Below are 14,730 nucleotides of genomic sequence, written 5' to 3'. Positions count from 1 at the left end.
AGGAGATTATGGCAACGACACTAAAACTTCCACATGATCTGCATCAACCTTCAGCTCTCGAAACCCTATATTTTGAGTTATCTTTGATGCAGTTATCGAATCTTGTATCAACTTTTTTGATAATGGGAACAAGCCTTTGAATATCCTAACGACTTCGATGTATAAACGTCGTCTGTTCGGGAAGTTTGTGTGTCGCTATATAAAATTGGGAAATTCACCATCAAGGAATCGAAATCATTGCGTACAGCTTGGTGAAAAGCTGTCCTTATTTGAGGTAGCTAATGAAGAAAAATGTCAATCAGTAACTCGATCTTAGTCAAATGCTCTTTGAAGTTAGAATATATGCAGTTTATATTATTCTCATTCAATTAATTGAAAAATAAACTACATGTAATGAAAGCTGCTCACATGTTTTGCTTGAATGAAATAGTTTCGACCACCAGCGGAAGATAACTCGATGATTATTTTTTGGGGGCATTTTCTCTATATATCTTATCCGAAATAGTGATATTGTTGGGGTTTTGGTATTAAGGATGTCATGGTCTTGGCTAAATTCAAATACCATGATGGAGCAGACCCAGGAAAGTATAGGCAGGCTAGAGTTTTCGGCATGAAGCAGCAAAGCAGGTAGATTCACTAGGAGGATGTGAGACAGCGGAAATGATTCTTGGTAATATCTAAGAGATGGATGGGCACAGGTTATGTTTCCCCTAGTGTGAGGGACAATACTGCATATGCGCTTTGGTTTCAGGTCTTTAACCATTCAAATAGATGTTGGTATCTAGTATTTTAGGACAGGGGACTGTTTTAATGTAAAAGTGTTTAATTTCATATTAAAATAATTCTTTTCCCCACTGACTGACATATTTTCATAAATAGATTTTTACTTCGTGTAAGCTGACCGTTGATGACGTAAAGGATGTAAATGACTAAATCACACCCGACAAGGAAAAGTCAGTGGTGGCCCTATTGAGTATCGTTTAAGAAAAATAAATGCGTGAACTGAATTTTATCAGAAGGAATCGTATAACAGAAAAATAATGAAAATTGAGAAACAAAACATTCGATTTGATTTCTGTCTCCACTGAATGTCGAACCGTTGGAACTATCGACCTAAATGGTTCTTTTCCGGATGTTATTTATTATACCGGAAGTTGGAGAAAGTGAAAGTAGTGATCACATGACGAGGAAGAGAAAAGAAGCACTTTTGTTGGAGGTCGGTAGACACCATGTACATCAGAAATGTTTTAAACATAATTGCGTTTATATCTTGTTTTACTCTTGTGAAATCGGGACTTGACCACCAATACTCTGTTAAGCTCCCTTGGGATCTTTCCATAGATTATCTTCAAATACAGCACATGGAACTCAAGTATGGGTTAACGAATGCTGCGCTATTTACTCAAATCAGGAACGGTACAGCCCCGTATCCTGTTTATGACAATTGCATTGCATATCTTGAAGAATTCGGTATACATGCATCGAAATTTATCAAATGTATCATTGAAAAGGCAAGACCGTTTCGGTTCTGTGAAGAATGTGTGGTGTACTACAAACACACCATGGAATCGTACTCGGATATTGTAAAGGTAAGTTGGTTTATGGGAGAAATGACTATTCCTTTGGTGAATGAATTAATATGTTAGTTCAGGATAAGTACGTCAACATTCTGTATAGTTAGATAATTAATCTTTCTGTTTGTTTCCTTATAGTAAAAACCTGTGTAAGATAACTGTCTACACCCAGGCTAATTGCTTATCGATGTAAGGTCCTAATTGTAGAACAATATAGGTACAGTGTCTAGGTAGGACAATGCAGATACAGTGTATAGGTAGGACAATGCAGATACAGTGTCTAGGTAGGACAATGTAGATACAGTGTATAGGTAGGACAATGTAGATACAGTGTCTAGGTAGGACAATGCAGATACAGTGTCTAGGTAGGACAATGTAGATACAGTGTCTAGGTAGGACAATGTAGATACAGTGTCTAGGTAGGACAATGTAGATACAGTGTCTTGATATGCTGCAGGACAATATTGATTGTTTAAAGTGGTGTACCTGAAGACTGGTGTCATTTGGTCAGTTTATGTCGACGAGGTAGCACTCCAAAGTAAACAAAGGCAAGTGACTTTTGCAAAATTGACAAAATTACTGATAGAGCAGTCTTTCAACATTTGCATAAGAAAGGTCTAGCACCCAAGGATATCCATACTGATATGGTAGCAGCACAGAGGTATGATGCCCCTTCATATGCTACAGTTAAAAGGTGGGTGGTGGAATTTTAGTGTGGCAGGCTGAATCTTGGGGATGATGCCCATCCTGTAAGGCCTGTCAATGTACGAGCACCAGCAATGATCAATAAAGTTCAAGATATTGTTCTGGCTGACAGGGGTGTTTACAGAGAGAGATATAATCAGTACAGTAGGGATTTCACAGGAAAGAGTACATCATTTCAACCCAAAGGCCAAACAGTAGTCTAAATAATGGAAGCACCGTGGTTCACTCCTGCCAAAGAAGGCAAAGACTGTTCCATCAGATGAAACATCACTTCTATGCATTACTTCTAAGGCAGTTAAGAGCAAATATTAAACAGAAGCGCCACAGAAAACTCAGTAAAGGTTCACTTTCGGTCAGATTATGATGTCATACATGCAGTGGAAGACTTTCTGAACAGTCAAGAAAAGAACTTAAAAGTGGCATTGATGCCCTTAAACATCGCAGGCAAAAGTGTACAGATACTGAAGGGGATAAGGTTGAAAAATAAGCAATATTTCCATCTAAAGTCAAACCCTTATATATGAGGGTCATAACATATCAATCAGCCCTCATATGTACATGTGACTAGGTAGGACAATGTAGATACTGTGACTAGGTAGGACAATGTAGATACTGTGACCAGGTAGGACAGTGTAGATATAGTGACCAGGTAGAACAGTGTAGATAGGTGACCAGGTAGGACAGTGTAGATATGTGACCAGGTAGGACAGTGTAGATATGTGACCAGGTAGGACAGTGTAGATATTGACCAGGGAGGACAGTGCCTAATAGCAGTTGTAATCGAATTGTGACTGTAAAATGCATAATCAGATGTACATTTTTGTTTCAGGATGGCAAAGACAGAGATGGCTGCAAAAGTTTGTTATTAAATGCAGATCGTGTTCAAGTCCTGAACGAAATTTACAACAACATACGACAGATCTGGGACGAAGCCAACTGCAAAGGTTTGTATCATTGATCCACTCAATATCCAGCTCTCTTCTTACCTTTAACACAACAATGCAAAAACCTCCAGTTATTTTTACAAGTATAAATTTCACAGTATATCAACCTCTCTTCTTAGCCCAGATAAAAATATATGTGGGATCTTTATATGGTAGGAATATACCTTGACAAAACTCTTGTGTGGCCAAACAGGTTATCTATTTCCTTTTCACATCCCATCATGAAATCAATGTCTTGTTTTCTTATTGGAAAGCAAAAAACCGATGTAACCATTTACCAAGCACCCAGCACCCAGCCAACCATTTATCATGCACCCAGCACCCAGCCAACCATTTAACATGCACCCAGCACCCAGCCAACCATTTATCATGCACCCAGCACCCAGCCAACCATTTATCATGCACCCAGCACCCAGCCAACCATTTATCATGCACCCAGCACCCAGCCAACCATTTAACATGCACCCAGCCAACCATTTAACATGCACCCAGCACCCAGCCAACCATTTACCATGCACCCAGCACCCAGCCAACCATTTAACATGCACCCAGCACCCAGCCAACCATTTATCATGCACCCAGCACCCAGCCAACCATTTAACATGCGCCCAGCACCCAGCCAACCATTTAACATGCACCCAGCCAACCATTTAACATGCACCCAGCACCCAGCCAACCATTTATCATGCACCCAGCACCCAGCCAACCATTTAACATGCACCCAGCACCCAGCCAACCATTTAACATGCACCCAGCCAACCATTTAACATGCACCCAGCACCCAGCCAACCATTTAACATGCACCCAGCACCCAGCCAACCATTTACCATGCACCCAGCCAACCATTTAACAAAAGTGGCATTGTAATATTCTATAAAATAGAACTAAAAACTGTTGGCCCGACATGTCCCACTAGAGTGACACAAACAACAGTCGGCCAGACATGTCCCACTACAGTTACACAAACAACAGTCGGCCAGACATGTCCCACAACAGTTACACAAACAACAGTCGGCCAGACATGTCCCACAACAGTTACACAAACAACAGTCGGCCAGACATGTCCCACAACAGTTACACAAACAACAGTCGGCCAGACATGTCCCACTAGAGTGACACAAACAACAGTCGGCCAGACATGTCCCACTACAGTTACACAAACAACAGTCGGCCAGACATGTCCCACAACAGTTACACAAACAACAGTCGGCCAGACATGTCCCACAACAGTTACACAACAGTCAGCCAGACATGTCCCACAACAGTTACACAAACAACAGTCGGCCAGACATGTCCCACTACAGTTACACAAACAACAGTTGGCCAGACATGTCCCACAACAGTTACACAAACAACAGTCGGCCAGACGTGTCCCACTACAGTTACACAAACAACAGTCGGCCAGACATGTCCCACTACAGTTACACAAACAACAGTCGGCCAGACATGTCCCACAATAGTTACACAAACAACAGTCGGCCAGACGTGTCCCACTACAGTTACACAAACAACAGTCGCCCAGACATGTCCCACAACAGTTACACAAACAACAGTCGGCCAGACATGTCCCACAACAGTTACACAAACAACAGTCGGCCAGACATGTCTCACAACAGTTACACAAATAACCATTGAATATTTCTGATTACTAAAAATGTTTTCACTAAAATAGAAGATCATGATATGGTCTGTTTTGTTTTGATAATTATTATTGTGTTTTAAAATCATGATATGGTCTGGTGGATTGATGTGTTAATTATTTTTGTGTTATTTCAGGATGTTTCAGCAGTGTATCAATAGATGGCAATGGAACAGTTATATACCAGTACAGCAAAGACACCACAGAATTCATGGGAAAATACAAAACTGTGTCTCGGTGTCTTCGGCATTATCAGTCAAACGGGGTAATTACCACAGTTTTGTCACTAGTGTTGATATCTCATACACTAACATATAATGCAGGCGTATACCTGTGTATCTATACAGTACACTGTTACAGGACCAAATAAACACTGGATACCTGTGTATCTATACAGTACACTGTTACAGTACCAAATAAACACTGGATACCTGTGTATCTATACAGTACACTGTTACAGGACCAAATAAACACTGGATACCTGTGTATCTATACAGTACACTGTTACAGTACCAAATAAACACTGGATACCTGTGTATCTATACAGTACACTGTTACAGGACCAAATAAACACTGGATACCTGTGTATCTATACAGTACACTGTTACAGTACCAAATAAACACTGGATACCTGTGTATCTATACAGTACACTGTTACAGGACCAAATAAACACTGGATACCTGTGTATCTATACAGTACACTGTTACAGGACCAAATAAACACTGGATACCTGTGTATCTATACAGTACACTGTTACAGGACCAAATAAACACTGGATACCTGTGTATCTATATAGTAAAGTATGAAGGAGTCATGCCATCAAAGCAATCAGGAACCATTTTTATTTTTATTAATGGATATTTTGTTAAATAAGAAATCCATTGATTTATTTTAAGATTGAATGAACTTGTGAATATTTTCAGGTTATCTATATTTTTCGCTTTTTACCTGTTATGTGAGATTGGTACAACCCTATCTGATATATACCACATTACCACATCATTAAAGATTTCACATTTGTTGTGTTGTAGAATAGCAATGATAGCGTATGTGAAGTTTGTCGTGGAAACTATACAGACCTTAACACTTTCTACAAAAAGGTGCGATCTGCCAAAAATGACTTGGTGTGTATGGACCTGGTTGATATGGTAAGTTACAATAAATTAAAGTTCTTACTAAATGTTTCTGAACTTATCATCTAACAGAAATAGTCAAAATACATAGATACAAATTATCCTTCAAACTGATGTATCACTCACATACCAAATATGGTAAGATGTATGAATGACTTATATTTGTTGGGGTACCTTCAATTTGAAAACCATAACCTTCTCTTAATGAAAAGCTACATATGAAATGTACATCATTTTGGCACCATTCCAGTCACACTTCATCGATGGTCCTTATAACATTTCTTGATATCACTCTCAAATAGTCCATAATGGATTTGTTTCATTTTCTCTTTTTTGTTTGGTTTTTCTTCATTCTTATGTATGCACATAATTAGGAACAGAAAACAAGATGGGTAGGCAGCTGGCCGTCTTAGATTTTCAGTTTCCCAATATGTTTTTCACTATTTCATAAAAAGTAGAGAAATGATATTTTTTCTAATCTCATAAAATAGTTTCCTATTTTTGATACCCCACAAAAAGAAGATTGACAGCAGGCAACAGCCAACCTTGGATACTGAGAGTTAGTGCTTTTTATAGCTGCATATTTCACAAAGAACTGATGGAAGTTTCTTTCTCAACTTTCATTTATAATATTCATGTGAAAAAAAGCAATTACTCTAATAATTTTTTTATAGTCAAATGTAGCTCTTGTGGAACTTGTCTTGTGGATAAAATTTGAATGTTTTTGATAGCAGAAAATAACAGCCAAGAAAAAAACCATTATATACATTTTCTTGTCTTCATGTATTTGTATTTTGTAAATGGTGTCCATATGACGGGACATTACATAAACTGAAACATCACCATCTGTTTATTTCATTTTAAAAAATTCACAACAGGATAAAATACGTTGTATATGCTTCCTTTGTTAACATCAGATTTTTTTACTTTCAAGAACTCATTCAGCGTTGATTTCCAAAGTTTGTGTGAGTTGTTTCCTGTTTCAGATGAACTACACACGTCTGATGTGGGGACAACAGCTCCACTGTTCCAGACACTCCCCTGATGATGCTATAGTGGTCATCATAGCTTTCCTGCTGCTCACATTGCCTGTACTTTTCTATGTTGGAGCCCGATACTTTGTAACCAGGACCAAAAGAAAATTGATGCTGCGTATGTATTCCTTAACATTGTCTCAGGTCTTGTTTGCTTTGTGAAACTGTTGTTGGATTAATTGTCTTTGGGGTCATATATCTTCTGTAAAGATTGTCAATAACTGCTCTTCTACCAGCCCTGGTCAAAGGTTGTCAATGATTGCTCTTCTACCAGCCCGGGGCAAAGATTGTCAATGATTGCTCTTCTATCAGCCCTGGTCAAAGGTTGTCAATAACTGCTTTTCTACCAGCCCAGGTTACATCCCTTCATAATATCACCATTACGCTGTCCCTTCCTAAAGTATCTTTAGACTTTTATGAGAAAAGTTGGAGTTTGAATGTACCACAGATTATATAAGACATTTGTCAGAACCAGAAGTGTGAAGTGTGTCAATGGGTGCTTGTAGTGGTTGGAGGTGGAGGGAGGTAATAATACTGGATGTTGTAAGTGGAATGTTTCTCCCTGATTGATAACATATTTAACTCCTAATGACATGTTTCAATACAAAAATATATAAATTTATCATTACTAATTCTACTACATAGTCTATTACTATAAAAATACTGGAAATAGTCCTCTTTCTGATTTTCTTGTTTTCAGAAAAAAGGATGTCCCATGTTGTTGCTCGAACACTGTTTGTAACTGGAAACAAAGAAGAAGAAGAGGAAGAAGAAACACAGCTTCTGTCTTCCTCCTGACAGATGGTAGACTGACCATTAGGACACTATCTCCTGACAGATGGTAGACTGACCATTTGGACACTATCTACTGACAGATGGTAGACAGACCATTAGGACACTATCTCCTGACAGATGGTAGACTGACCATTTGGACACTATCTACTGACAGATGGTAGACAGACCATTAGGACACTGTCTCCTGACAGATGGTAGACTGACCATTAGGACACTGTCTCCTGACAGATGGTAGACTGACCATTAGGACACTGTCTCCTGACAGATGGTAGACTGACCGTTAGGACACTGTCTCCTCCTAACAGATGGAAGACTGACCATTAGGACACTGTCTCCTGACAGATGGTAGACTGACCATTAGGACACTATCTCCTCCTGACAGATAGAAGACTGACCATTAGGACACTGTCTCCTCCTGACAGATGGTAGACTGACCATTAGGACACTGTCTCCTCCTGACAGATAGAAGACTGACCATTATGATATTATCAATGAGAACTGTAACAGTGGGGAAGGGGTGCCAGAATCTGCTGAATTTGGAAGAGGGAGTTTTTTTATATACTGTACTGTCCGTCTTATTGTGTTTTTCTACAGCTTACTGGGAATCTGTTCAAACTGTGATAGACTGAGGCAATAGGACAAAGAGCAACAATAAACCAAATGACCTTAAATAGCATGTAGTCTGGAAGTTTAACAGAAAATTGTCAATGTGAAAAGCAGAATTCTGTTCAACATCTCCAGTGTTATTTCATGTTGATATAATTAGGACAAATTGTAGGTGTTCAAAGGAACACATAGTCCTTATTTAAAAGAATGTTGAAACAATGTCTGGTTAAAATTGAATACTCAGGTATATCTCAGAAATATAGAATAATGATCATGGTATTTTAATCAGATGTTGTTTCCAGTGCTGTCAAACCACCAAGGGGCTTTCTTGTCCAGATAAAATTCATATTTTATGTATTTATCTTTGTCTTGTAGGAGATTTTCTCCCTGTACAGTACAATTATTGTATACATGGTACACTTATTGCAGTACAGCAAAAATTGTCAATGCATTTGTATGATATTAAACAGTGATGTGAGTTTGTGTTATATACATGTAAAAATAAACAGTGATTAATGTTTTCTGTTTTATGTGTTGGTATCAACATTTATAACCTAAGTGAATATAGTAAGATACATGTTTTGATGAAGAAAGATTTTTCAGCTGACCATTTGATGATTGTGGGCTATTCAAATGACCCTACTTCTGTGGTCTGTTGTCCATCCATCCATTCGTCCATCTTCCGTCCATCCATAAAAGATTCCTGTCGTTGCAATTTCTTAAGCACTGAATTGATCTTTCTCAAATTTCATGTATAGGTGCCTGCCCCTTGGTCTCAAATTGTGCCCTTTTTGGATATGACCACTAAAACTGACAGGTGGCCATCTTGGATTTTGACCATGAAAGTATTTTTCCCTTATTTCTTTAGAAGTTCTGTGTGGATCTTTCTCAAATTCATATATTTAGGTAGGTTTCCCTTGGTCCCTAGTGCTGTCCCTTTGATTTTGGAATGATTAGAAAAACAAAATGGCTAACAGGTGGCCATCTTGGATATTGACTATGAAAGTTTATTGCTGTTTCTTGAGTACTTGATAGATAATTCTCAAAATTTGTATGTACACACTGTATGTGCCCCTAGGTCCCTAGCTATGCCCTTCTGATTTTTGGGCTCATCAGAAAACAAAATGGCTGTCAGGCAACCATCTTTGATTTGGAAGTTATAGATTATTATGGCTATTTCTTATGATTTTTTAAAAACCTTCGTGTGATTAAGAGCCAAAACAGAGGTACATGGGGCGCCATTTTATTATTAATCCTCAAAGTGTAATGTCAATACTACAAATTCGTGATATCACTAATTCGAATTAATGAAATAATTAAATCAAATACTGATATCAATAATCTGGGCAATAATTGATATCACAAATTCGAATTAATGATATCAATGACATGCCTCGCTCCGTATGGTGATGTATACATTTGTATAGACTTAGTGCCTAATACCATATGATGGTCTACATATGTGGTGTAAAGACAGAAAACCACACTTAACGTGTATCAGGAGTTGGATAGGTGGAGAAAACCCCAAACCAAACTAGCGAGACCCAACGTATAACAACAGAGTCGTGTAGCTGAAAACCTGTAACCAAACCAGGCCTAACCAGGAACAATAGTAAGAGACGCATAACTGGAAAAAATCTTAACGAAACCATGGCTAACGTGAAACAGCAGAAAGAGACTAAGGCGTAACAAAAGGCTGTGACACGTAGCTGAAAACCCGTAACCAAACCCAGGTCTAACGTCACGTAGCTGAAAACCCGAAACCCAGTTCTAACGTCACGTAGCTGAAACCCGAAACCCAGTTCTAACGTCACGTAGCTGAAAACCCGTAACCCAGTTCTAACGCCACGTAGCTGAAACCCAAACCCAGTTCTAACGTCACGTAGCTGAAAACCCGTAACCAAACCAGTTCTAACGTCACGTAGCTAAAAAAACGTAACCAAACCAGTTCTAACGTCACGTAGCTGAAACCCGAAACCCAGTTCTAACGTCACGTAGCTGAAAACCCGTAACCAAACCAGTTCTAACGTCACGTAGCTGAAAACCCGTAACCAAACCAGTTCTAACGTCAAGTAGCTGAAAACCCGAAACCCAGGTCTAACGTCACGTAGCTGAAAACCCGAAACCCAGTTCTAACGCCACGTAGCTGAAACCCAAACCCAGTTCTAACGTCACGTAGCTGAAAACCCGTAACCAAACCAGTTCTAACGCCACGTAGCTGAAACCCAAACCCAGTTCTAACGTCAAACCAGTTCTAACGTCACGTACGAAAACCCGTAACCAAACCAGTTCTAACGTCACATAGCTGAAAACCCGAAATCAAACCAGTTCTAACGTCACGTAGCTGAAAACCCGTAACCAAACCAGTTCTAACGTCACATAGCTGAAAACCCGTAACCAAACCAGTTCTAACGTCACGTAGCTGAAAACCCGTAACCAAACCAGTTCTAACGTCACGTAGCTGAAAACCCGTAACCAAACCAGTTCTAACGTCACGTAGCTGAAAACAGGTAACCCAGTTCTAACGTCACATAGCTGAAAACCCGTAACCAAACCAGTTCTAACGTCAAGTAGCTGAAAACCTGAAACCAAAGTATGGCTAACGTGAAACAACAGAAAAAGATACATAGCTGGAAAACTCGTAACCATGACTAACGTGTAACAATAGGATATTTATCGTTTACACCAACATGATTGTTTATCGTTTACACTAACATGTTTATCGTTTACACTAACATGTTTATCGTTTACACCAACGTGTTTATCGTTTACACCATCAGGTGTATTATTTACGCCAACATATCATTTATACCAACATATCGTGTATCGATGGTGGAACATTGGTGCTTTATGTTCAAACATTTTAGGAGTTGAATGGAATTAAGCGCTATGAATGCCAACACACACTACCAAGAACAAAGGCAGAAAGAACAATACGACCTATTACCAAAAGTACAAATCAGCTGAAACCTTAGAGTCGACACACATTGTTGGAGCCATTATAAAGCAAGGTATATAGCTTACAGTAGTCGGTATCTAATATTGAGAAATATTGAGGTTGATGACGTCACAGACTCGTTGTATTATGACGTTATGCCAATTATTGTTCCATGACGTCATGTTGCCATGTGATCACCGTAAACTTTTGTGCGGGTGGAAATGTAAGCGGTATGAAGAAGGAAAGACACTACACTGCCATACAGTGTTTTCTCCTTTGAATTGGTATGTATATGAAATGGAAACACATTACATCGACAAAGTATCTTGTTTGCGTACCCTGTTGTGTAGAGGACAGATGTCTCCGCAACAGAAGTCGTTCAAACATCCATGTTGAGCTATAAACTGCACGTATGGCAGGTTGCAAATTATTTCGGTGTACTTATAAGATGCATAGAGGCAGAAAGCGAGGTGGAATGTTTGCGTCCATTGCAGCTTAGATAGAATGTATCTTTTGTCGGGAAGTAGGAGGTGTGTATGGAATAATGATATACGGGGGTTCGAGAGAGACTAGTTCTAATCATGAAATGATGGGAACTTCATAACATTACACATTTTAACTTGTTAAACAACCATCATCAAGTCCTTCTGTATGTTATGCTACAGCTGATGAAATGGATCGACAAAAATACAACACTAGCGGACAGTTCCTTTGATGGGATCAGCTGATCTAAGATGTCCCTTCTAGGAGGCTGTTTCGGTTACTGTCATAGGTCAAAAAAACGATCTAATAGGAAATCTAAGGACACTACATGGTCCTCGACCAGTGACGTGCAAACCCCATGCTCACAAATAACACCTAAAAAAGAAGTAAGTAAAAAGAAAACAAAGAAGGTTGTGTTATCTCGACCCACAGAAATCAGGAACTGGCCACTGTTCAAGTTGACGGCATGCTCATTTTTCTTCCGAAATTTCAACACAGACAGACAGTTTTTCCAAGCCTTAAAAAGAGAAGGTCTGCTGGTCACCATGGTATCGTCCGTCACATCCCCCGTCCTGAACATAGCGTGGTTCTTTACTCATGGCGATTTAACAAACACGCGCCAGTCCTTCCATTCATCGTTCCAGAAATCGTACTGGGATGTGGTCATCTATGAGGGTGTTACTGAGGAAATGAAGGCCAGCATCAACTACGATAGATTCAACGAACCAATCTTAGATGGGATACCCTGCTCTCAGTGGCTAGAAGTTATCGAGCCCACCATCCCTATGATATTGGATCTGTTCTCCAAGAGACATCGGAAGACTAACTTGAGCAGACTGAGGTAGTGTTAACGTTAAGATATGTGATTAATACTTGTAAAGTTTTACCTATATATACTTACATACTTAACAGACGTATTGTCAATATCACCTGGGGATGATCATTTTAGGGTTCACGCCAATACTCTTTGTTTTAATTTATCGTTCCTATTGTCAAATGTAACCATAATTGAGCGAAAACACTCTGACCAATCGGGGGAAAGGCTGGAATTTTTGAATTTTTACGTAGATATAGTTATGTAGTTTAATTAGAAACGCTGACCAGCGAATGTTGTACGTATATTTATTTTTATTTCATCGAAACTTTACGATGTATGATCTGATATTCTCATAGCTGCGTCAGATGACAGTCTGTAACCCAGGAGTCTATTAATTTCTATTGAAAGGGTCTAAGAAAAAAATGTTTTGAGAGCTGCTAGAAAATGTTTAAAATAATTTCCAGTATACTCACGACAGCAACAGCAGCAAACGAGGAACCTTACAAATATTGTTAAGTGAGTTGCCATTTCGGTAGAGCCGAATAGGACGGGGAATATTATCGTTTTTATCGATAGTAACTTCAGCACTAACCAAAAACAAAAATGACAACTGCTTCCTCGCTTAGCTGAATCTTTAAGATACATACACATTGCTATTTGACAACAGTTATATATGTAAATGTTTCCGTCAACTGATGAGTATAGTTATTTGGAAGTGTGATTAATTCTGTTGTAGAGATATTGATCGTATATATGACGATTTCATTACTCGCCATGGAGACACATTCTTTGAACAGCTTGACCCCAATATGTACGGCCCCCAGCAAGTCCTTGTGAACCGGATACACCACACGCCTTTCCCGACCATGGAACTCGGCGCCGCTGCTGCCTTGGTCCACAATGCCATAGTCAGCAGAGAACATCAATTCCAGGTGCGCTATCTCAGGGTCAAACATCACAATAAGTGTGTTTACGTCTCGTCGCCCAAACCTACTTCGTTAGTTTAAAGTTTTACTCGCTAACATGAAAGTCATGTAAAGACTGTGCCTACAAACAATTAGGTCACACAAGTATGCTTTTTATAGTGATATCCTACTGAAATGCCCCAATCTGCACATGGTAGTAATCCCCCCATGTTTCATTAAGCTGAGTGCGGACAAACACCATATGTATAAAATCATCGCAAGGCACATAGCATATACGAAACCAATCCGAGTCACTTAATCACCACCTCACGTTTAGAAGGTGCACAAAGCATACAGGGGTAAGCTTTGTTAAAATCTCAACTGTTTTTTTTAAGCCTTGTGGCTCTGCACACATTAAGTACATTTACACAGACAGACTTGCGTAATTACATTCTCATTTTCATTGAAATCATAATCAACAACAGAAAACAAGAACATGCTAGTATTTCTAGAATAATATGGATTTATGAAAATATTTTAAATGATATTCTTCATTGTCTTGCAACTGTATTTCAGTAACGTGTGTCTAAAGTTTGAGTGGCTTTCTTAGTAAACAAAATTCGTCACACAAGATATTGTACTGTTTGTACATTATGGAGAAGACATATCCACAAAGTCTTGACAAGATATTGCAAATAATGTAAACACCTTATTCTAGTGTTGTGAAAACAGATATGCAGCCAGCTACGGAGATGGTTATGTCTTGGAATCGAACGTGTCCTTTTCAGACAGAGAACATTGTAAAGATAAATAAATTCTCTAACAGCTACATGTATTTGTCTCGTTGCTGCCTAATCTAAGTTTGAAAACACTACATACAACACAAATGGTCGAGAAATAAACCTATTATTTATCTGTTGATGTTTGAAGTTCGATATGTTATGTTTTAATGTCTTCAGCTACATAGTTACCAGTGTAAAACAATGGTGATGATAAAAAAATATAAAAGTATAAATTTATTCTGAGTAGCAGTTTGTAGATAAACACGCCAGTAATTACAAAGGAGTGTCAATCATTTGATGACATTTGATTTTCTCTCTACTTGCTAGGAACCGTTTCGGTCTAGAAGACCACACCATCGGAGTCGTTGCACTAC

General features: G+C 38.9%; 1 protein-coding gene across 1 annotated transcript; it reads left to right on the top strand.

The window, feature by feature from the left end:
• The first annotated feature begins 1,208 nt into the window (after positions 1-1,208).
• Positions 1,209-8,949, top strand: LOC132545455 (osteopetrosis-associated transmembrane protein 1-like). The gene is made up of 6 exons (XM_060209142.1): positions 1,209-1,589; positions 3,109-3,223; positions 5,000-5,127; positions 5,895-6,011; positions 6,983-7,148; positions 7,731-8,949. The coding sequence occupies exons 1-6, from the start codon at positions 1,230-1,232 to the stop codon at positions 7,826-7,828; spliced, it is 984 nt and encodes a 327-aa protein (XP_060065125.1). The 5' UTR covers positions 1,209-1,229; the 3' UTR covers positions 7,829-8,949.
• Positions 8,950-14,730: the final 5,781 nt, after the last annotated feature.

Source organism: Ylistrum balloti, unplaced genomic scaffold (assembly GCF_031769215.1).
Source record: "Ylistrum balloti isolate Yb309-2 unplaced genomic scaffold, AGI_CSIRO_Ybal_v1 Utg369596, whole genome shotgun sequence".
NCBI lineage: Eukaryota > Metazoa > Mollusca > Bivalvia > Pectinida > Pectinidae > Ylistrum > Ylistrum balloti.
This window is presented reverse-complemented; position numbering and strand designations above follow the sequence as displayed.

Excerpts from the sequence above, each read along its gene's own strand:
- LOC132545455 (XM_060209142.1), top strand. The coding sequence starts at position 1,230 with ATGTACATCAGAAATGTTTTAAACATAATTGCGTTTATATCTTGTTTT. Across the intron at positions 1,590-3,108 it reads CGTACTCGGATATTGTAAAG|GATGGCAAAGACAGAGATGG; the intron begins GTAAGTTGGTTT and ends TTTTTGTTTCAG. Across the intron at positions 5,128-5,894 it reads GGCATTATCAGTCAAACGGG|AATAGCAATGATAGCGTATG; the intron begins GTAATTACCACA and ends GTTGTGTTGTAG.